At 46.6% G+C, this 23,225-nt stretch overlaps 1 protein-coding gene across 1 annotated transcript in view; it reads left to right on the top strand.

The window, feature by feature from the left end:
* Nucleotides 1-10,778: 10,778 nt before the first annotated feature.
* Nucleotides 10,779-23,225, top strand: part of RPL8 (ribosomal protein L8) — a 28,119-nt gene continuing 15,672 nt past the window's right edge. Inside the window, exons 1-2 of the mRNA XM_069204211.1 lie at nucleotides 10,779-10,800; nucleotides 11,278-11,421. Coding sequence (XP_069060312.1) covers nucleotides 11,284-11,421 — 138 coding nt within the window. The 5' untranslated portion in view covers nucleotides 10,779-10,800; nucleotides 11,278-11,283. The remainder of the gene's footprint in view (nucleotides 10,801-11,277; nucleotides 11,422-23,225) is intronic.

The raw sequence follows: 23,225 nt of genomic DNA on the forward strand, positions 1-23,225 counted from the left end.
AAATTTCCTTCCACCCAGCGTTCCCCCACGTCTCCCGATAAAAATGATACCTCACTTGTGTGGGTAGGCCTAGCGCCCGCGACAGGATATGCCCCAAAACACAACGTGGACATATCACAGAAAACAGAGCTGTTTTTAGCAAAGTGACTACCTGTAGATTTTGGCCTCTAGCTCAGCCGCCACCTAGGGAAACCTACCAAACCTGTGCATTTCTGAAAACTAGAAACCTAGGGGAATCCAAGGAGGGGTGACTTGCGGGGCTCGGACCAGGTTCTGTTACCCAGAATCCTTTGCAAACCTCAAAATTTGGCTAAAAAAACACATGTCCCTCACATTTCTGTGGCAGAAAGTTCTGGAATCTGAGAGGAGCTACAAATTTCCTTCCACCCAGCGTTCCCCCAAGTCTCCCGATAAAAATGATACCTCACTTGCGTGGGTAGGCCTAGCGCCGGCGACAGGAAACACCCCAAAGCGCAACGTGGACACATCCTAAATTTTGGAAAAAAACAGAGGTGTTTTTTGCGAAGTGCCTACCTGTAGATTTTGGCCTCTAGCTCAGCCGGCACCTAGGGAAACCTACCAAACCTGTGCATTTCTGAAAACTAGAGACCTAGGGGAATCCAAGGAGGGGTGACTTGCGGGGCTCGGACCAGGTTCTGTTACCCAGAATCCTTTGCAAACCTCAAAATTTGGCTAAAAAAACACATGTCCCTCACATTTCTGTGGCAGAAAGTTCTGGAATCTGAGAGGAGCTACAAATTTCCTTCCACCCAGCGTTCCCCCAAGTCTCCCGATAAAAATGATACCTCACTTGCGTGGGTAGGCCTAGCGCCGGCGACAGGAAACACCCCAAAGCGCAACGTGGACACATCCTAAATTTTAGAAAAAAACAGAGGTGTTTTTTGCGAAGTGCCTACCTGTAGATTTTGGCCTCTAGCTCAGCCGGCACCTAGGGAAACCTACCAAACCTGTGCATTTCTTAAAACTAGAGACCTAGGGGAATCCAAGGAGGGGTGACTTGCGGGGCTCGGACCAGGTTCTGTTACCCAGAATCCTTTGCAAACCTCAAAATTTGGCTAAAAAAACACATGTCCCTCACATTTCTGTGGCAGAAAGTTCTGGAATCTGAGAGGAGCTACAAATTTCCTTCCACCCAGCGTTCCCCCAAGTCTCCCGATAAAAATGATACCTCACTTGCGTGGGTAGGCCTAGCGCCGGCGACAGGAAACACCCCAAAGCGCAACGTGGACACATCCTAAATTTTAGAAAAAAACAGAGGTGTTTTTTGCGAAGTGCCTACCTGTAGATTTTGGCCTCTAGCTCAGCCGTCACCTAGGGAAACTTACCAAACCTGTGCATTTCTGAAAACTAGAGACCTAGGGGAATCCAAGGAGGGGTGACTTGCGGGGCTCGGACCAGGTTCTGTTACCCAGAATCCTTTGCAAACCTCATAATTTGGCTAAAAAAACACATGTCCCTCACATTTCTGTGGCAGAAAGTTCTGGAATCTGAGAGGAGCTACAAATTTCCTTCCACCCAGCGTTCCCCCAAGTCTCCCGATAAAAATGATACCTCACTTGCGTGGGTAGGCCTAGCGCCGGCGACAGGAAACACCCCAAAGCGCAACGTGGACACATCCTAAATTTTGGAAAAAAACAGAGGTGTTTTTTGCGAAGTGCCTACCTGTAGATTTTGGCCTCTAGCTCAGCCGGCACCTAGGGAAACCTACCAAACCTGTGCATTTCTGAAAACTAGAGACCTAGGGGAATCCAAGGAGGGGTGACTTGCGGGGCTCGGACCAGGTTCTGTTACCCAGAATCCTTTGCAAACCTCAAAATTTGGCTAAAAATACACATGTTACTCACATTTCTGTGGCAGAAAGTTCTGGAATCTGAGAGGAGCCACAAATTCCCTTCTACCCAGCGTTCCCCCAAGTCTCCCGATAAAAATGATACCTCACTTGTGTGGGTAGGACTAGCGCCCACGAAAGGAAAGGGCCCAAAACACAACGTGGACACATCACATTTTTTTATAAAAAGCAGTGCCTACCTGTGGATTTTGGCCTGTAGCTCAGCCGACACCTGAGGAAGCCTAGCAAACCAGTGCATTTTTGAAAACTAGAAACCCAGGGGAATCCAAGATGGGGTGACTTGCGGGGCTCTGACCAGGTTATGTTACCCAGAATCCTTTGCAAACATCAAAATTTGGCCCAAAAAACACTTTTTCCTCTCATTTCGGTGACAGAAAGTTCTGGAATCTGTGAGGAGCCACAAATTTCCTTCCACCCAGCGTTCCCCTAAGTCTCTCGATAAAAATGGTACATCACTTCTGTGGGTAGGCCTAGCGCCCACAAAAGGAAATGGCCCAAAACACAACGTGGACACAACATATTTTTTCACAGAAAACAGAGGTGTTTTTTGCAAGGTGCCTACCTGTGGTGTTTGGCCTGTAGCTCAGCCGGCCCCAGGGGGGGGGGGGCAGAAATGCCCTAAAATAAATTTGCCGACATTGGCGCCAAAAAACAAATCCCCGGTGCCTAGTGGTTTCTGCCCCCTTGGGGGCAGATTGACCTAAAATTGGCCAATCTGCCCCTAGGGGGGCAGAAATGGTCTAAATACAATTTGCCCCCCCAGGGGAGCGACCCTTGCCTGATGGGTCGCTCCCCATCTCTAAAAAAAGAAACAACAAAAAAAAAAAACACAAAAAAAAAATTGCCCTGGTGCCTAGAGTGTTCTGCCCCCCCCCCGGGGGCAGTTCGGCCTAATAATAGGCCGATCTGTCCCCCGGGGGGGCAGAAATGGCCTAAAATAAATTTGCCCCCCCAACCCCCACCCCCCCCCCGGGAGCGACCCTTGCCTACGGGGTCGCTCCCCCTGCGTGACATTGGCGCCAAAAAACAAATCCCCGGTGCCTAGTGGTTTCTGCCCCCTTGGGGGCAGATTGACCTAAAATTGGCCAATCTGCCCCCAGGGGGGCAGAAATGGTCTAAATACAATTTGCCCCCTCCAGGGGAGCGACCCTTGCCTGATGGGTCGCTCCCCATCTCTAAAAAAAGAAACAACAAAAAAACAAAACACAAAAAAAAATTGCCCTGGCGCCTAGAGTGTTCTGCCCCCCCCCCCGGGGGCAGTTCGGCCTAATAATAGGCCGATCTGTCCCCCGGGGGGGCAGAAATGGCCTAAAATAAATTTGCCCCCCCAACCCCCCCCCCCCCCGGGAGCGACCCTTGCCTACGGGGTCGCTCCCCCTGCGTGACATTGGTGCCAAAAAACGAATCCCCGGTGCCTAGTGGTTTCTGCCCCCTTGGGGGCAGATTGACCTAAAATTGGCCAATCTGCCCCCAGGGGGGCAGAAATGGTCTAAATACAATTTGCCCCCCCTGGGGAGCGACCCTTGCCTGATGGGTCGCTCCCCATCTCTAAAAAAAGAAACAACAAAAAAAAAAAACACAAAAAAAAAATTGCCCTGGTGCCTAGAGTGTTCTGCCCCCCCCCGGGGGCAGTTCGGCCTAATAATAGGCCGATCTGTCCCCCGGGGGGGCAGAAATGGCCTAAAATAAATTTGCCCCCCCAACCCCCCCCCCCCCCCCCCCGGAGCGACCCTTGCCTACGGGGTCGCTCCCCCTGCGTGACATTGGCGCCAAAAAACAAATCCCCGGTGCCTAGTGGTTTCTGCCCCCTTGGGGGCAGATTGACCTAAAATTGGCCAATCTGCCCCCAGGGGGGCAGAAATGGTCTAAATACAATTTGCCCCCCCAGGGGAGCGACCCTTGCCTGATGGGTCGCTCCCCATCTCTAAAAAAAGAAACAACAAAAAAAAAACACACAAAAAAAAAAATTGCCCTGGCGCCTAGAGTGTTCTGCCCCCCCCCCCCTGGGGGGCAGTTCGGCCTAATAATAGGCCGATCTGTCCCCCGGGGGGGCAGAAATGGCCTAAAATAAATTTGCCCCCCCAACACCCACCCCCCCCGGGAGCGACCCTTGCCTACGGGGTCGCTCCCCCTGCGTGACATTGGTGCCAAAAAACAAATCCCCGGTGCCTAGTGGTTTCTGCCCCCTTGGGGGCAGATTGACCTAAAATTGGCCAATCTGCCCCCAGGGGGGGCAGAAATGGTCTAAATACAATTTGCCCCCCCCCAGGGGAGCGACCCTTGCCTGATGGGTCGCTCCCCATCTCTAAAAAAAGAAACAACAACAAAAAAAAACACCAAAAAAAAATTGCCCTGGCGCCTAGAGTGTTCTGCCCCCCCCCGGGGGCAGTTTGGCCTAATAATAGGCCGATCTGTCCCCCGGGGGGGCAGAAATGGCCTAAAATAAATTTGCCCCCCCCAACCCCCCCCCCCCCCCCGGGAGCGACCCTTGCCTATGGGGTCGCTCCCCCTGCGTGACATTGGCGCCAAAAAACAAATCCCCGGTGCCTAGTGGTTTCTGCCCCCTTGGGGGCAGATTGACCTAAAATCGGCCAATCTGCCCCCAGGGGGGCAGAAATGGTCTAAATACAATTTGCCCCCCAGGGGAGCGACCCTTGCCTGATGGGTCGCTCCCCATCTCTAAAAAAAAGAAAGAACAAAAAAAAAATTTGACCTGGCGCCTAGAGGTTTCTGCCCCCCCTGGGGGCAGATCGGCCTAAAATAAATTGCCCTCCCCCCCAGGGAGCGACCCTTGCCTAAGGGGTCGCTCCCTTTGCGTGAAATTCACGCAAAGAAAAAACTCCCTGGTGTCTAGTGGTTTCCACCCCCCTTGGGGGCAGATTGGCCTCATCAAAATAGGCCAATCTGCCCCCAAGGGGGGCAGAAATGGCCAAAATATAATTTTCCCCCAAGGGGAGCGACCCTTGCCTAAGGGGTCGCTCCCCACCAAAAAAAAAAAAAATGAAAGAAAAAAAAAAAAAATGGTCCCTGGTGCCTAGAGGTTTCTGCCCCCCCTGGGGGCAGATCGGCCTAATAGTAGGTCGATCTGTCCCCAGGGGGGGCAGAAAAGGCCTTCCCGAAAATATGCCCCCCCTGGGAGCGACCCTTGCCCAAGGGGTCGCTCCCTTTTGTCAATAACAATAAAAAATAAAAAAAATCCCTGGTGTCTAGTGGTTTCTACCCCCCTTGGGGGCAGATTGGCCTCATCAAAATAGGCCAATCTGCCCCCAAGGGGGGCAGAAATGGCCAAAATATAATTTTCCCCCAAGGGGAGCGACCCTTGCCTAAGGGGTCGCTCCCCACCTCAATAAAAAAAAATGAAACAAAAAAAAAGAAAAAAAAAAAAAAAATGGTCCCTGGTGCCTAGAGGTTTCTGCCCCCCCTGGGGGCAGAAAAGGCCTTTTCAAAAAAATGCCCTCCCTGGGAGCGACCCTTGCCCAAGGGGTCGCTCCCTTTTGTCAATTTCAAAGAAAAAAAAAAAAATCCCTGGTGTCTAGTGGGGTTTCAAAAGCCGGATTGCAAGCAATCCGGCTTTTGAAACCCTCGGAGGGACTTGAAAGGGAAGGAAATACTTTTCCTTCCCTTTGAAGCCCCTCCGGGCCTCCCAAGTGATTGAAAAAGAAATGCTTTTGCATTTCTTTTTCAATCGCGCTGGAAGCAGAGCTTCCATCGCGACGAGGGAGGCCCCTGTGACACATCAGCACGCGCGCGCGCGCTGACGTCACAGGGGGGGTGGGGGGGGTCGGGGGTGGAAGGGGAAGGTCTTCCCCTTCCATCCCCGACTTGGGGGGGGAAGGGGGGTGCACGGGGGGCGCGCTAGCGCGCCCCCAAGTTCTCCTGTGCCATGGACGAGATGATCGGAATTAGTAAGGGAAAATCTACAGAGAGTTCCAACAGGGTAGGAAACCAAACCTGGGATTGCCAAAACAGGACTTTGAGAATGAGAGAGGCATGCTGACGTCTGGCGTGTGCTAGGACCCTGTTGATCATGATAAAAGGGGGAAAGGCGTAGTTGAGGAAATGAGACCAATCTTGTGAGAAAGCATCTGATGCCAAGGCTAAGGGATCTGGTCGCCAGCTGTAAAACTGAGGAAGCTGTGTGTTCAGTCAAGATGCGAATAGATCTATGGAGAGCGGGCCCCATAATGATTGTATCTTGTGGAAAACTGAAGGATGAAGTCTCCAATCGCCGGAGTCTCGAAGATGACGAGAATGCCAATCTGCCACAGAGTTGAGAACTCCTGGAAGGTACTCTCCATGAACCGAAAGATGGTTTGAAAGGCAGAACTCCCCAAAAACTCTTGGCTAAATCCACCAGAGGTTTGGATTTTGTACCCCCGAGATGATTTATGTATCTGACTGCAGAGATATTGTCCATCCTGAGAAGGATTGCACAATGCACTTTGTGTTTTGCCAGGCTTCTGATTGCAAAGGAGCCGGCAAGCATCTCTAAACAATTGATGTGCAATTTGGACTCCTCGGTTGACCATGTACCGTCAGTCGAAATGGGACCACACCGGGCCCCCCAACCTAGACGACTTGCATCGGATTCTAACACAAGATCTGGGGCTGATGGAAAAATACTTTTCCTGTTCCAAGCATCTAAATGGTCTATCCACCATTGCAGCTCTGTGTGTGACTCTACGTCTAAAGGAACAAGGTCGGAATACGATAGCCCTTTCCTCAAGTGTTGAATCTTCAGTCTTTGAAGTGAGCGGTAATGAAGGGGACCTGGAAAGATTGCCTGGATAGAAGAGGAGAGGAGGCCTACTATTCGAGCTAATGTTCTGAGAGAAATGAGAGAACTGCAAAGAATTTGTAGAATTTCTGACTTTATGGATTTTATTTTTGTTGTAGGCAGAAGAAGGGTAGCCGAAAGGGAATTGATCTGGAATCCCAAGAGTTCTATGATTTGAGAGGGTGTTAGGAGAGATTTTTCTCTGTTTATTATGAAACCTAAGTCTTCTAAAAGAGAGCAAGCCGTTTGTAAGTGGCCTAGAAGAGTTTGAGGAGACTGACTTAAAATGAGGATATCGTCTAAGTAAATTAATAGCCTTATCCCCTGAGCTCTTAGAAAAGCAACTACGGGCTTCATGAGCTTGGTGAAGCCCCAAGGGGCAGACGATAGACCGAAGGGCAGAGAGGTAAAATGATACGTTTGACCCAGCCATTGGAACTGAAGGAATTTTCTGAACTCCGGATGTACAGGAACCACTAGATAAGCATCCTGTAGATCCAGTCTGACCATCCAGTTGTTTTGAAGAAGTATATCTCTGAGGTGGAGAATTGTCTCCATTTTGAAATGTCGGTATACCACAAACCGGTTGAAATGTTTTAGATTGATGACTGGACGCATCTTTTTGTTCTTCTTTTTAAATAGAAAAATTGGGCTGGTAAAACCCAACGGATGAGAACGAGTGATTGAAACCGCTTGTTTTTGTAACAGAGTGTTTACCTCAAGAGATATCAGATGGACCATTTCTGCGGAAAAATGGGGAGGAGGGTGGGAAAAAGTTTGCACTGGAGTAGAATAAAGCTCTATTTTGTAACCTTGCACCATGTCTAGAACCCACACATCTGCGGTAATTGTTACCTAATTTGATAGAAAATGGAAGATACGACCCCCTGTCGGAAAGAAACCAACATGAGGGCTTACCTGTTGGGTTGGAGGCTCTGGAATGTCTGAAGGACCTGGAGCGGTAACCTCTGCCACGCTGGAGGTAGAATTGTGGTCTGAAATCCTACTGATAGGAACTGTGGTAACCTCTGGAGCCTTGATTAGCGAATCCGCGGCCGGTAAAGTGACCCCTGCCTCTACCAGCCCTGGCAAAAACACATTGAGGAAACATTTTCCTCATGGACTGTTGAGCCTTGTCCAATGAAGTAAATGTAGCCACGTATTTACTGAGGTCTTTTATGAAAAATTCCCCAAAAAGTTGTCCATCTGTTTGAATGTGAGGCTGCACGGTCGCCAAGTTAATTAATTTGGGATCCAGTTTGATAAGTAGGCCCTTGCATCGCTCATGAAGAAGAGAGGAATTTGCGTTTCCCAGTAGACAGAAGCAGCGCTGAACCCACAACGATAACTCTTCTGGGTCTAAAAAAGTACCTTCTAACCTGGCCGACTCAACCAGATCAAAAATCCTAGTAAGTGGACCAATAACGTCCAAAAGCTTGTCATGACAGGAGGACCACCCTTTGTCCACTCCTTTACGAGGGTCCTTACCCAGCTTAGTAAAGAAGGTCAACATCTGCTGGCCAATAGAAGGGGTAATGATAGCCTTGTTCGGAAGGACAGGACGAGGGCATTCCGACTTCAGCTTGGTTCTAGTTTGTTTGTCTAGAGGTGAAAATAATTTTTGAGCCACATAACGACCCACATGGTTAGCTGGAAACCATTCAGTAGAGTTATGGTGATGAATATGAGTGGGATCAAACATGGGAAAACCTTCTGAATCCAAAAGAGAGGGAACAGCTGAGGCCACTTTTGGTTTCTTTGGAGGAGGAACAGAAAAAGAATCATCATCATCCTTGTCAGACATATAACAATCTGAATCCACATCAGGCATGTCCTCATCCGTATCCTGGATGGCGGTAGTAGGAACAGGAAGAACAACATTACGTTCTTTGGGTTTACGTTTTAAAGAAGGTTTTGAAACCATATTGTTATACTCCTTGGCAGGAGCCTTGTGGGAAACTGCGTCCTCTGACATGTGTGAGATAGACTCACTCTCCTTTTGCGTCACAACACCTGGCTTTGTTGGTGGACGCTGACTGCATTCCCCTGCAGTTTGGGCCGAAGATTTGGATAACAAATTAGAAAAATTGGTTTCTAAATTTTTTGACAATTTTTGTATAGAGGACGAAACTGCCTGATGGACAGAACGCCTAATAAAATTACAGAGTTCATGTCTAATGTCTTCTAATTCAGTAGAAACACCCTGTTCTATTGTGGAAATGTCAGGCTCCATGATAGGAAAAATAAATAACTTCTGGAGCTAAGCCAAACCAAGAAAAAACGCAGAAAAAATGAAGAAAATTAAGGCTTTAATAATGTTTCTGCAAAGAAAAACTTGTCAGGCAAGCAGGGGTTAATATAAAGAAAGGGAATTGAAAAGGCCAAAAATCCCTCCCCTGGGCGGAGTTTGAGTCGATAGAGGAGCCGTTGGCACAACGAGCGTTGTTGTCAGACGGGGACTTGCCAGCGTAAGACGAAGGAGGATCAATTTGAAGGTGAGAGTGGCTGAAAAAGCGTGCGCGCACTTCTCGAGGAATGTCCTCGCCTCAGGAGCAACCCGAATGACGGTTGCTGCCTGAGGCAAAAAAAATCCAGGAACGCCGCCGCGCGCGCAAAGCGCGCTGGAATGTAGAAAAAATGTTCGGCTCAGGAACAGCGCGACCGCTGGTGTCTGAGACCGAACAAAACTAACTACAAACAAGTTATTGAAACAAATTGCGGCAACTTGCCAACATCATGGAAATTATGCGCAGCACAATAGAATTAACATGCAATGAAAATAACGTTCAGTCAGTAATAACGAAAGCCAAAGACATGACAGAAATGAAAAAGGCAACTTATCTTGACTGCAGCAGCAAGAAAAGAGGGCTGCTTGCAGTCAAGTGACATCACAATGGCATGGCAGTATTTCCATTGGTTCATATATGTTGTACTATGTTTTTAATCCCATAGGCTGTCTGTGTTAAGCCTTTTGGGATTTGTAGTTTCTTCTTGACTGCTGCTGTATTTATTAAAGCGAGAAAAGAAACGCATAATAGGAGCGTCCGGTCTTGTCATAAAATTTGCTGAAAATGTGTCCATCTGTTGAGCCTTACCTAGTGACAGTTGATGTTCCCCATCACTGTTTTTTAGGTCGGGCGCTCAAGCACTCTGATGTGTTGTAATCTATCTTTGGCTCGTTCATGGGCTTGCCTTTCAAAAATCCTTTATCGCCATTGGTAAATGCTTTACGTTTGTCCCTCCTTGGGGGAGTTTTGTTACAGCCTAGGCCATCGACCCTGTTAAATGGATGATTGCATGTTTGTCGATATGTTTGACTGCGAGCGAACTTTCTATTTTATGTCTTCCCGCGCTCAAGGCGTCCGTGGCCCTTTGAATTGGCTTGCTTATGTCAACTGTTTTACTTTTCATTTTCAATTTATGTGGCAAGAAAAGTCTAGTTATGAATTTACAACGCTAATGGGGAAAGCGAGACACCTTGCCTTGTAAATGCTTGTTTAATGTACTTCGACCGCTGAAGCGCAGGAATATGAAACCCACAAAAGAATGTAAAACTGTTATCTAAAGTTTATTAGTACGACAGAATAAACATCCGTGTTACAAGAGCATTACAACTGTTTGAATCCAAAGAAGACCCCAAATAAACCTGCCTGTGGTGCAGGTACTGAAGCTAACGATTACGCAGGGAGTTCGTGGGCTTGAGGTGAAATCGATGGAGCCCATCTCCACCCACACCCTCCAGGAAAGAATACCAGCACAACAGCTGCCATCTTTAACTTTGTCCTTTTCCGCGCTAACATTTCACAATCAAACTTTGAAATACCGAGAAAAAATATTTTTAGTAAAGTACCCTCGACGTTTTAGAATGATTCATCACCTAGTATCATATCAATATTTCCAAAACATAAGTGTTCTCAGTAATAAATTACTTCCGTCATACTGTCAGACTTCAGCGGATTATTACTAAAAATCTGAATTGTGTTTACTTAGAATGTTTTTAGACACTGAATCTTCCTCCGCCTTCAAGTATGCTTTTTCAATATGGCCACCTGGATTGCACTTTTGATGTTTGTACTTCCTCTATGTCTATTGCTCCGGAAGAAGTTTGGGTACTGGTGTCTGCTACTTCCTTTCTTTGGCTAGCCCGGCTTGGGTAGGTGTATGGCGGATTTGGTTGCTGCGAAATCTGTCTTGAATCTCTTGTTTGTAGCAGCCATCTGTGGGTGTCCGTTCTGTACGAAGAGCTGGGACAGTTTTAAAGTAGGCGAAGCTCCCGTTTGGGGTCGAACGGAGCAGTTATTTGGCCGTAGCGATGCCTTTTCTGTCTGACCCCATTTTCTATATCATAAAGCGGGGAGTAAAGTGGTGGCGGGAAGTTAGAAATCTGACCTACCTGCAATATCCTCGTGTAAGGACACGGAACAAATGGGACTGTGTCTTAGACGACGGAGGCAGGGTCTGGATTCATTTTGTGTGTTAGACCAGAAAGGAGGGACACTACTTGAGTTTAGTGGTCTTGACTAACGCGTTGAAGACGTGGCTACATAAATAACGATACAAGCGGTATTTGAAAACTGGTTCGTGGGTGTGCATATTTCTCCCTGACTGATCACGCTTTATTTGTCTACAGAACACCATGGGGCGAGTGATCAGAGGTCAGCGAAAAGGAGCAGGGTCCGTCTTCAAGGCTCACGTGAAGCACAGGAAGGGCCCAGCCAAGCTCAGGGCTGTGGATTACGCGGAGAGACATGGTTACATCAAGGGCATTGTAAAGGTAAGGTAATCACGTGGAATGCGGAGTTTGGCAGTCACTCACGATGTGACAGGTGTAAGTGGCTGTTCTGCGGTGCATACTTTATTAAGTTTTTTTTAAAAATTGGTATACGACTCGCGCGCTGTTTCCAGTATATGGCTCATCAGTATTGAGTCAATGACAAAGGTTCTAATAGTAACACGGAGACATGATTGGTGTCTTCTGCCATTTTAATGGTACATACATGCACTTCTTCCAGTGAGAAGGACCAAACTAGTGTATGTATGCGTTATTTGTATAGCGCAAACCTAGCCAAAAGGCAATGGTGACCTGTGCAGGGTTAAAGAGAAGCGTGGCCAGTGAGTGTGATAAAGTGAGCTAGTTTTTTTTCTAACCTTTTTTTTTTTATTGAGGAATTATTCAGTATGCAGTGTGACACGATGGAGTACATGCAGCCTTTGCATTCCAACATAGCCAGTCGTAAAATGTGAACCCGCCTTGCAGTAAGCTAACGGTTGAGGCCATGGCTCTATACAGCGGGTAGCACCGAAGGAATTCCCAAACGTATGTTATGACACGATACGTGGGTCCGCAGCCACTTTGTGGTGTGAGGAAGTTACCTGTCATTGCATCAATCGTGGAAAACCTCAGCAGCTAACGAAAGGGGCCGCAGCTAACCAGCGCATATGTATCGCCCTCCCACCCCGGTACATATCCATTGGGGGTGTGGGGAAGACAATAAATCAGGTGGGCTGGGGGGGGGGGAGAGAGACGTGTTTGAGCAGATCATCCCTCATGCGAGGGATGGGGCAAAGTTAATTTACACTTCGTGTATTGTGTTGTAGGGTCTTAAGATGTGTGTTTTCAACTCATTCCTAGTTTGGAGCAGCATTGTGCCAGTCCTGATTGTTACATAAAGTTGTTTCAGAGCCGCGGTGCATAGCTAAGTAGAGATCTAACTTGTTTGGGCTTAGCATCCAAATTTGAATGAATGCAGGTAGTGTTTTAAGTATCAGGTGTCTGAGTCACAGAACTTAAATTAGATTTGTGTATCAACAGCATATTGGTGAATCTTGATGCTATTTTCTTTGAGTAAAGTTCAAGTGGCTCAATGTAGAGGTTAAACATGACGTGGGGCAGTATGGAATCAAGGGTGGACTCTGCAGATGAAGGGATATTTTGGGATCAAAGATCCCATGTGAACAAACTGGTGTCAGAAGGTAGGGGGAGAACCATTGAAGGACATTACTGGTGAATCCAATTTGAGATTCGAGGGTGGGATGGTGGCAAAGGCAATAAAGAGGTCTAGCAACATTGTGATGCAGGGCTCATCTTAGTCAATAGAGTTTGCGGTTTCTACGCTGCATAGTGATATGAAGCCATACTTGTAGTCATGAAGTTAGCATTAATATGATCTTGAAGTTGAACATAGACTTCTTTTTAGGTCGCAGCCTACCAGATAGCTGCTAAAGACATCGTGGAACATTCAGAAAGTTGACCTAGAAATGCTTTCTGCCCGTTGCTTGCCATTGGCTTTGTGGTTTTTAACTCACATGTTCTTGGTTTCCATTTGCTGGCTTTGTTTTAGGCTGTCCAGCGTATGTTCAGTCCTTCCCTTGCCAAAACCATATTTGCATTATCCTTCCTACTGCTCCCTTTCTGTAAAGAGACCTATAAATCTTTTTCTGACCTCTTCACATTTGCTGTGCATTCAAAGATCAAGGTCAAATGTCAGGCGCCGTCATCCGAGGGTGCTTGTTTACATTTTTTTCACTGACTTTAAACTGAGCAAATGTTACAATCTTGGCTTGGTAATTGTTTTTTTTTTTTTAAATAGCATGGCACAACATTTAAATTAACTGTATGTATTTCAGAATTAGAAACACAATGAAGCACATTCTTTATTTCTGAAGTGTGTTGGAAAGAAATACTTTATGTTCAAGACAAATCTTGCCCTGGGTGATGCAATTTCCATGCATTTTCATCTATGCACTGTTTAGATTTATTAGTACAATTGTATGTCTGCACATGTAAAGATCATTTAATTGAAAATTTGTCTATAAAGGTAGTATGCTACTACACCATGAATACTCAATGCCTCAGCACTCCACTTGACACCAGTCCATGCCACTGCGCTGTATGACACATCACGATACCCCTTGCTACTCTGTACGACTCTACGCCAATGTACTGTGCGCCACTCTACAGCATTCCAGTCCACACCAATCTACTCTGCACAACTTAACTCTGTGTTGCTGTACTGTACGACACTGCACTCTATGCTGGTACACTCTACACTAATGCACTTTACTCTATAATACTCAACTCTGTGCCCCTGCACTCTGAGTCAGTCCGCTGTTCTAAACTGCACTCTACACCACTTTACTGTCATTATACTCTATGCAACTGCACTCTACCCTGCACCACTTTCTGCCACTTCAGTCTACTCTCTGCCATTGTACTCTTTGCCACTGCGCTCTCCACAGCTGCCCTTCATCATTGCACTCTACTGTGCATCACTGTAGTCTATGCCACTCTACTCCACTGCAACACTGCATTCTATGCCACTCTACAATGCACTACTCCGTGCTACTTCATTCTGTGCCACTGTACTTTGCGGTACTCTGCTCTGCAACACTGCTACTCTTCACCATTATGCACAACTGCACTCTGACAAGCGTCTGCACGCTACATCACTGCACTATGCTACTCAACTACTCTGCACCACTGCCCTCTGCATCAGCCTAGGTTGCTCTGCACCGCATCACTCTATTATGCACCACTCTAATCCATGCCTCTGCATTGTACGCTTCGGAATTCAATGCCACTGCGTATACTCTGCAGCACTGACAATGTGCTTTACATCAGTCCACTCTACATCATTTAAGTGTATGCCACTCTACGCAACTTCACACTGTGCTACTCCACTTAACAGCACTTCCACTCTACGACACTCCATGCCTCTCTCCTCTATGCTACTAACTTTTAGCCATGCTGAACAGCAGCCACACTGCTGTACAACATGGCTAAAACACTCAGATGCTTCCAGGGTCCTCTGCCCACCTTAGCTGTACAACATGGCTAAAACACATTGGAAAACCCTATAGCTCTTGCACAGGCAAGACTTTTTGGCATTGACTATGCCTGTTCAGTTTTTCTTGCGTACGAATGGTGGGTGAGTGGTTGGCAAGGTCATCAGCATCAGTTGTAGAATTCTTTAAAACACAGTGGCAAAGCCAGTAACTTTTTTGGATTCGTCAATGCTTGTTCAGTGATCTTACTAATGAATGGTAGGTGAGTGATGGGTAAGTAATAGGCCAGATACCTTTGATAAAGGGTAATGGTAAGACCATCTTCATATGAGGTGGCATTGAGGGATATGAGTTTGTTGTTGAGATCTAGAAGAGATGGGGCTTTAAAAGATGACCATGGCAGCATTCTACAGGAAGAGGTAGGCATAAGAGAGAAAGCAAATTTTGTCTTTTTTTTTCCACAGAAAAGGAGGTTGATGGTATTGTAGTATTCTGTGCAGTGAGAAATAACTGGGTGGGTTAGGGGTGTTAGGCAGTGCTTGAAGTGTTCTGCTTCTATGGGTGGATTCTTTGATGCTGTTGGTATAGTAATGTGCTTTGGCTGATGTGATGAGCTGTGTGTATTGGTATCATGGGTCTTCATGAGTTTTTCCTTCATGTTTTTTCCTTTTTTCAAATTGATTGTTTGTCAGCAAGTGTAGCATGGTGCTGGTGACTTTGACTTGAATGTTTTAAGCAGGATGTGAATCTTCATAGTTTTCCAGAAATGTGCTAAAGCTGTTTAGAACAATGTTGATTTCTGACATCGACTTGATGGGGTGGGATATGAGCTCAAGCTTTGAGTTGTCTATGAAAAAGGTTCTGAAGGTTTGGTGTTTCATTTGTAGTAGGCCTCAGATTGTTGGTAGGATGCTGAGCAAGGAGATAGTGTTATATCCAGACCAGAAGTATGGGTGGTTTGCATTGTTTAGTTCGTGTTAAGAAGACAAGGTTGAAGATGTGGCTGTTGTATTCTGTTGGTTGTGTGTGGCATGCTGTACTATGTTGAGTGTTAATGGGGTTTAGGAGGGTGTTTTTCTTTTCTTTCATTCACTTTTTTTTTTGGGTGGCGCTTGTAGGAAAGTACCCTTTTTTGGAAAGGTTACCCCCATCTTTCGCCCGTTGACTGTGTTCACTGGGATCCTGCTAACCAGGACCCCAATGATTGTGCGCTCTCCCTCGTAATTTGGTTGCTTGGGACTTTCCCCACCCTGCAGTTGGCTTACTGGTGCTCCCCGTATTAGTTCCTAGTAAATGGTACTTGGGTACCCAGGGCAGTGGGGCACCATGGGGTTCCCCATGGGCTGCCATATGTATTGTGCCACCCATGGGAGCCCATGCAAAATGTGTCTGTAGGCCTGCCATTGCAGCTTGCGTGAAAAGGTGCATGCATCCCTTCACTACAGGTCACTGCACCAGGTCATTGTAAGCCATCCCTGTAGTAGACCCTCCTAGCCCAGAGGACAGGGTGCAGGTACCGGTGTGTGAGGGCACCCCTGTATGATCAGAGGTGCCCCTACAAACTCCAGCTCCATTACCCTGGACTTCGTAAGTGCAGGTAAGCCATTTTACCCATGTACTGGACATGTTTGGTATCTAACATCTCAGAATCATAACTCAATACTGTTAACTGTATTGGTTGTTTGATTCCATACTCTTGAGGCTCCTTAGTGGACCCACAGCATTGCTCCTCCTAGTCTTATGGGGTTTGCTAGGCAGCCTCCGCTGCTGCCACCCCTCAAACATTTGTCCCCCTGCTGCTTGTCCAGCCCAGACAGAGGAAAGCGGAACAAAGGATTTACCGTGGAAGAGGGAGGTAAAACCCTCTATTGGAAATAGGTGTGACTAGCCTCCCCAAGCCACTGGTATGCTTTGAAGGGCACACTTGGTGCCCTCCATGCATAAACCAGTTTGTGCCAGTTCAGGGACCTCTAGCGGACAATGGGATGGGAAGTGACCACTCCCCTGTCCAACACCACCCAGGGGTGGTACCCAGAGCTCCTCAAGGTGGCCACTTTATTCTGCCATCTTGAAGCCAAGCTGGGCAGAGGACCCTGAGAGCATCTGAGTGGCCAGGTCAGGCAGGTGACTTCACAGGTCCTTCCTGATAGGTGGTCACCCTGACTACTGACTGGGCTATTTAGGGTCTCCCTCTTGGGTGCATCCTCTGATTCAACGTGCAAGATTCCATCAGGATTCCTCTGCATCGTTTACTTCATCTTCTGGCCACAGGACTGCACCTGGACCCTCCAGGAACCGATAATCTGCAACTTCAACGAAGACTCTGCTCTGCAACATTGTTTCTCCGGCTCCTTCCAGCAACTGCAGCATTTCCCTGGCTGTGCATCCTCTGAGGGAGCCGAGTCTTCACCCTGCACAAGAAGGAATCTCCCTTGGAGTGAAGGAGTCACTCCCTTGCACCCGCAGGCACCAACTGCTTGGGGGCTGCATCCTTGTCTTTTGACTCTCCTCACTGCTGGGGGTCACCTGGGACTTCTCTCTGTGGGTTGAGCACCCCGGACCTTGATGGTTCCTGAGAGCGCTGCAACTCTTCATCTGCAACTTTAGCTTTTGCCAAGGCTTGATGGTAGTTTTCCAACAACACTGACTGCAACTGTTCTTCTGTCGTGGGGCATCACTTCAGGAACTCCTCTCCTGCTCCGGTGCTGCACAGCTGACTCTGGTCTGCATCCCCAGAAGGGTGGGTAGTTTCTCCTGTCGCAGCTGGACACTCCCAACTCTAACTTGACTTGGTCTCATTCTTTTGCGATTCTCTTCTGTCAGGATCCACCTTTGGTTTCTTCCTGTCTTGTCTGGGTCTTGCACACTCATTTCCCACAGTTCACCTGTTGGTTTGATGGAAAAACCAGTTACTTACCTCTTCTGGTCACTGGGGAACACCTTGGTACTTACCTTTTTGGGTTTCCTAGTTCATCCATCTCCCCTCCACCGATTCCACTTCCTTGGGTGGGGGACTGACTTTCGCATTCCACTTATTTGGTTTGGTCTCCCCCAGGGCCTCCACTATTTCCTGCTGTTTCTACTATTTGCTGTTGCTTTCTATGCTAATCACGGACTTTAAATGTGTACATAATAGAGTATTTACTTACCTTCTATTGATTGGAGTATTGCCTATTCAGTATTTTCGTATTTGTGTTACTATAATAAAGTACCTTTATTTTTGTAATACTGTGTGGTTCTTTCATGTGTGTAAGGGCTGTGTGACTAGTAGTATTGCATAAGCTTTGCATGTCTCCTAGATAAGTCTTGGCTGCTCATCCACAGCTACCTCTGGAGAGCCCTGATTTCCTAGACACTGCCTACACCTCACTAATAGGGGATACCTTGACCTGATATAAGGTGATAACGCAATAGGTGTTCACCACACACCGGGCCAGCTTCTTACTGAGCCTACCAGAAAGCAAAGCTTTGGTTGAGAAAGACCTATTGTTAGTTTGCTAAGGACATAGTGGAACTTTATTCCACCTCTTGGTTACCATTATTTTGTTAATAATTTGCTTGCAGCTTATTGATGACTTGCTTTTACCCTTCTCTGGAGCATTTCCTATTTATTTGTATTTTCCCACTGCTCCATTGCCAACACCTAGCGGTGGGTCTCAAAGGTGTGAACTATCAGCTTTCTCAATGTTCGGTTTGAGCTTGTCTTGAAGGTGGAAGTTACACAAGAAGCTTGTGTGGGCTTGTCAGATGAACAATGTGGCGAGGACATTGTTGATGAATTCTGAAGTCTCTATATTTACGGGGAGGCCTGTAGGTGAGATGGAAAGTGTCGGTCTGATTTGTAGATGGTGAGAAATGGTATGTGGTAGCTCCATGGAGTAAAGTATTGCTTGCTTAGGGTGCAGAACCATGAAGGCTTATGGGTGACAGCGATGCAAACTCTTCTTTCTCCGTTTCGCTGACGTCTCCTGTGGTACAATCACTGCACACAGAGACAGTAACTAGTATATCTCTTATCATATTATCAGTACCTAATTTATCTTGGATCACATTTGGATGACCTAAAAAACTTCATTTGTCGATAATGGGCAGTGTTTATTTGACAGACAGAGAATCTTCTTGCATGTTTGATTTGTAGCTTTAAGCCAAGAAACCCGTAAATGGTGAATGGTCCCTGAATACACCCGATACAGAGTGGTGCTTGAAGTCCTCAAGTGAAATATTTGACTTAGCGTTTTGGTCTGCTGCCTTTTCGGTTCTTCAGAGCGCCGTGATATACTCATTTGTATCTTGCTTATCTGTTCAGTAGTCGCCATGTACCTTAAATTGTGTGGTGTTTTTTTTATTTTTTTTTATTTTTTTTACGTAAGCTTTTAAGCTACTGCTTAACAAAACACGTGCACCTAATGCAGTGTATATGTGATGTGGCAAGGTCCCTGTTCCTCCAGATCTGTCTGAACGCTGCACAATTTCTCCACATTACACATGCCTTCCAGAAAAATGCAGGCAAAACATCTACCCACCCCTTTTTCTTCCAATTCTAGGTGCCCCAAACCATCTAAGCACACAAACTTGATGGGAGAATGCTTGGAATATGTCTTAACTGGCAATCGCTCGAAGTAGCATTACAACCCATCATTCTTTTGCCCACCCTGCCCATCTCAGTTTTGGCCCCAGCCATGTGTGAATCAGTTTTGGCCCTGCTCCAATAGGAACAGTACTGTCAGCACTGACAGGTCAGGTCTTCGCTGAAGCAGAACAGACAACCAAAGACCGGTTTCGCCCTCATTGGGGCTCATCAGTCAGAGGCTGGCATGACACCTCAGTTTGGACCTAGCCCTGTGCAAATCATCCTAATCTGAGGTGGCTTTATGGGCAAAAAAAAGATGCACTGTGATGTGGCCTAAGTAATTACCAGTCCGTTTTTGTTTACTTCATGCCTTCTAAATGCATAATTTGCTTAAAGTGGCGCATGGAAGAGGAGCTATTTTGTAACAGTTATTCTAGACTAGATTAACTGAAACACACACCTACTAGTCTGAGACAGTGCGAAGATGACCAATTTGAGGCAGGTGTGTAGTTTGCCAATACTACTGCAGAGTTCTGGTAGGTGTGCTTGGCTAGAAGGTTGATGGCAGATATGGGGTGAGATTCAGGTTGTGGGGGCAGCACATTTCATTGTCAACTAAACCTGGCCAGAGTGTAGCTCAAAGTATGTTCTATTGTATATCTTTAAAAAAAACTCATCATAGACTTTCAAAATTGTAATCAGTCTAAAACGACAATTCTGTAACAAATGTCCAGCTTAACCCCTTCGGTGCCACTGATGAAATGGTTGCGCCCAGTGTTGCAGTGTCACAGACGTAACCATTATGTCCTGGCACAGACCCATGGGGAGAGTGCTTCCCTTTCCACCCTGACAACCTTGTGGGGGTGGGGGTCCATTTTATTGTAGGTCATTTCTACCCCGATTCGCATATTTTGGTAAGGCCCATCTTCCCCCAAGGGATAGAAAGGCCACTAGACATAAGGGATTTTTTTTTTAAATTTTTTTTTTTTTTTTTGAGGGTGAGAATATGGCCATGCCTCCCACACCAAATAAATGCGGCAAACTTGTTCTGCCCAGCGATGGAGCAATTACCTGTGATCCCCTCGTGATAAGGCTGGGGGAGAGCCTACTAGATGCCAGGGAATTACAAAAAAAATATATAGTGGGGTGGTGGCTACCAACCAGTATGGACATGGTTATGCCCCCACCCCAAAAGCAAGCAAGTGGACATTTGATTATTTTGGGTGTTTATTTTACATTTGTGCCATGACAGCTTGGCTAACTCCCAATCGTCCCACTTGGAATGGTCAGGGCTGCACTCTTTGGGCTTTAAGACGCAGCTATCTAGAAAAATCTACAAGACCTAGACCTATCTGAAAACTAAACATCTGGGTGAGTCCAGAGGGGTGTGCTTCACATGCACCCTGTACCATTTCTTACCCACAATGCCCTGCAAACGTCCAACTTTGCTTGAAATCGCACGTTTTACCTGTATTTTTGTGATGGAACCTTCCGGAATCTGCAGGAATTCACAAAATTCCTACCACTCAGCATGGTTGAATCGCACCTCTACAGATTTTTTTTTTTTATATATATATATATATATATATATATATATATATATATATATATATATATATAAAAATTGTGCCCCACTTGTCAGCCTAAAACCGCTTTTTATTTCTTCTTTTAACTGCCCTTTTGGATCTAATTTGGTTCCCCTCAATGTCGACATGTTTTTGGTTCTTCCCTGTCACAGGCACTTGGCCCATCTACACAAGTAAGGTATCGTTTTTATTGGGAGACTGAGAGGAACGTTGGGTGGAAGGAAATTTGTGCTGGTGCGGTGATCCTACACAGAAATGTGGGGAAATGTGTTTTTTTTAAAGCTAAAATTGAGGTTTGCTGGGAATTCTGGGTAAGAAAACACTTGGCATCCGGGCAAGTTACACCACCCCAACCACACATACGGTTAATTTTGTAATTGATAACTTATTGTACACGTATTGTGTTTTGGAGCATTTCCTGTTGCTGGCACTAGGCCTACCCACACAAGTGAGGTACCATTGTTATCTGGAGACTTGGGGGAATGCTGGGTGGAAGGAAGTTTGTGGCTCCTCTCAGATTCCAGAACTCTGCAGCACCGAAATGTGAGTGAGGAGTGTTTATTATGTTTTTTTGTGTTTTGGGGGGGGAGGGGGTGTTAAATTTTGAGGTTTGCAAAGGATTCTGGGTACAACCTGGTGAGAGCCCCACAAGTCACTCCATCCTGGATTCCCCAAGGTGTCTAGTTCTCCAAAATGCATAGGCCTGGTAGGTTTCCCTAGGTGCCGGCTGAGCTAGAGGCCAAAATTCACAGCTAAGGACTTTCCAAAAAACACATCAGATTTCAATGTAAAAATGTGATGTGGCCATATTGCATTTCCTGTCGCCGGCACTAGGCCTAACCACACAAGTGAGGTGCCATCTTTATCGGGAAACTTGGGGGAACACAGCATAGAAGAACAAGTGCCCCTTGTCTTTCTCTACATTTTTTCCTTCCAAAGATAAGACTGTGTTATTCACATGCTAGTTTAGGAACCCCGGAATTCAGAGATGTGCAAATAACCTCTGCTTCTCAACACCTAATCTTGTGCCCATTCTGGAAATACAAAGGCTTTCTTGATACCTATTTTTCACTCTTTATATTTCACCAAATTAATTGCTGTATACCTGGTATACAATGAAAAACCATTGCAAGGTGCAGCTCATTTATTGGCCCTGGATACCTAGGGTTCTTGATGAACGTACAAGCCCTGTATATCCCCGTAACCAGAAGAGTCCAGCAGACGTAACAGTATATCGCCTTCAAAAATCTGCCATAGCTGGAAACAAGGTATAGAAAAAAATGTGGACAGAAATGCCTTTTTTTTTTTTTTATTATTATTTTATTTTTTACTTTCTGTAGGAAAACTTAAAAGGATCTACACACATATATAGTATATGTAGGAAGCTGGCTCTATATACTATCTCAAAATGAGAGATAGTATACAGAGTCCAGGGGTTCCCCAAGATGCTTGACCGAGGCAATAATAGATAATACTAATGCTCTATTTGTGGTCGAGCAGTTAGGCTTATCAAAGGGTAATGTTCAGCATTTGTTGTACACACACAAGCAATAAATGAGAACACACACTCAATGACTTTTAACTCCAGGCCAATAGGTTTTTATATAGAAAAATATTGTTTTCTTTATTTTAGAACCACAAGATTCAAATTGCAGGTAAGTACATTAAATGTAAGGTTCTTTGCAAGGGTAAAGATTGGACTTTGACTTAAAACGGTAATGTACACAGTTTGGCATAAAATGGCAATAAGCTACTTTAAAAGCGAACACAGAGCAAAATTCAACAGTTCCTAGGGGATGTAAGTACAGGTTAGTTTTTGAGGTAAGTAAAGCACTTAGAAGTTCAGTCTCTGGGGCATAGGCAGCCCGCCGTTGGGAGTTCAAGTCAACCCCAAACACCCAGCAACACAGGGCCGGTCAGTTGCAGAGGTCAGAGGGGCCCAAATAACATAGGTGCTTATGGAGACTAGGGGTGCTCCGGTTCCAGTCTGCTAGCAGGTAAGCACCTGCGTCCTCAGGGAGCAGACCTGGGGGGGTTTTGTAGACACACACAATACACCCTCAGCAGCACAGGGGCATCCGGGTGCAGTGTGCAAACAAGATGTCTGGTTTTGTTTAGGAATCCATGAAGGAACCCGTGAGTCACTCAGATGATGCAGACAGGGCACAGGGGGGCCAGCCACTGATTGAGCAAGGGAGAGGGCCGCCTGCTGGTCACTCCTGCACCAGTGGTTGGTTCTTCACTGGCCTGGGGGCTGCGGGTGCAGTGCTTCTTCCAGGCATTGGGTTTCTTGTTTACCGGGCAGTTGCAGTCACTGGGTGGCTTCTGGATTCCCTCTGCAGGCGTCGTCGTGGGGGTGCAGGGAGGTCGGCTCAGGAAGGACACGTCGTTGGTGTCGCCTGGGGGTCCTCTCTGCGGCGTTGGAGGACTCTTCTTCTGTTCTTCTTTAGGGAGGGCTGCTGTCCACTGGACTAATGGCATCTCCACTAGCTGGAGTGCCCTGGGGCATTTGAACACTAAGCCTGAGCCTTTGAGGCTCACTGCTAGGTGTTGCAGTTCCTGCAAAAGGTGTGTGGGGGGGGGGGGCGTGAAGCATCTCCACCCAGTGCAGGCTTTGCTTCTGGCCTCGGAGCACAA

The sequence above is a fragment of the Pleurodeles waltl genome, chromosome 8 (genome assembly GCF_031143425.1).
Source record: "Pleurodeles waltl isolate 20211129_DDA chromosome 8, aPleWal1.hap1.20221129, whole genome shotgun sequence".
In the NCBI taxonomy this organism is placed as follows: domain Eukaryota; kingdom Metazoa; phylum Chordata; class Amphibia; order Caudata; family Salamandridae; genus Pleurodeles; species Pleurodeles waltl.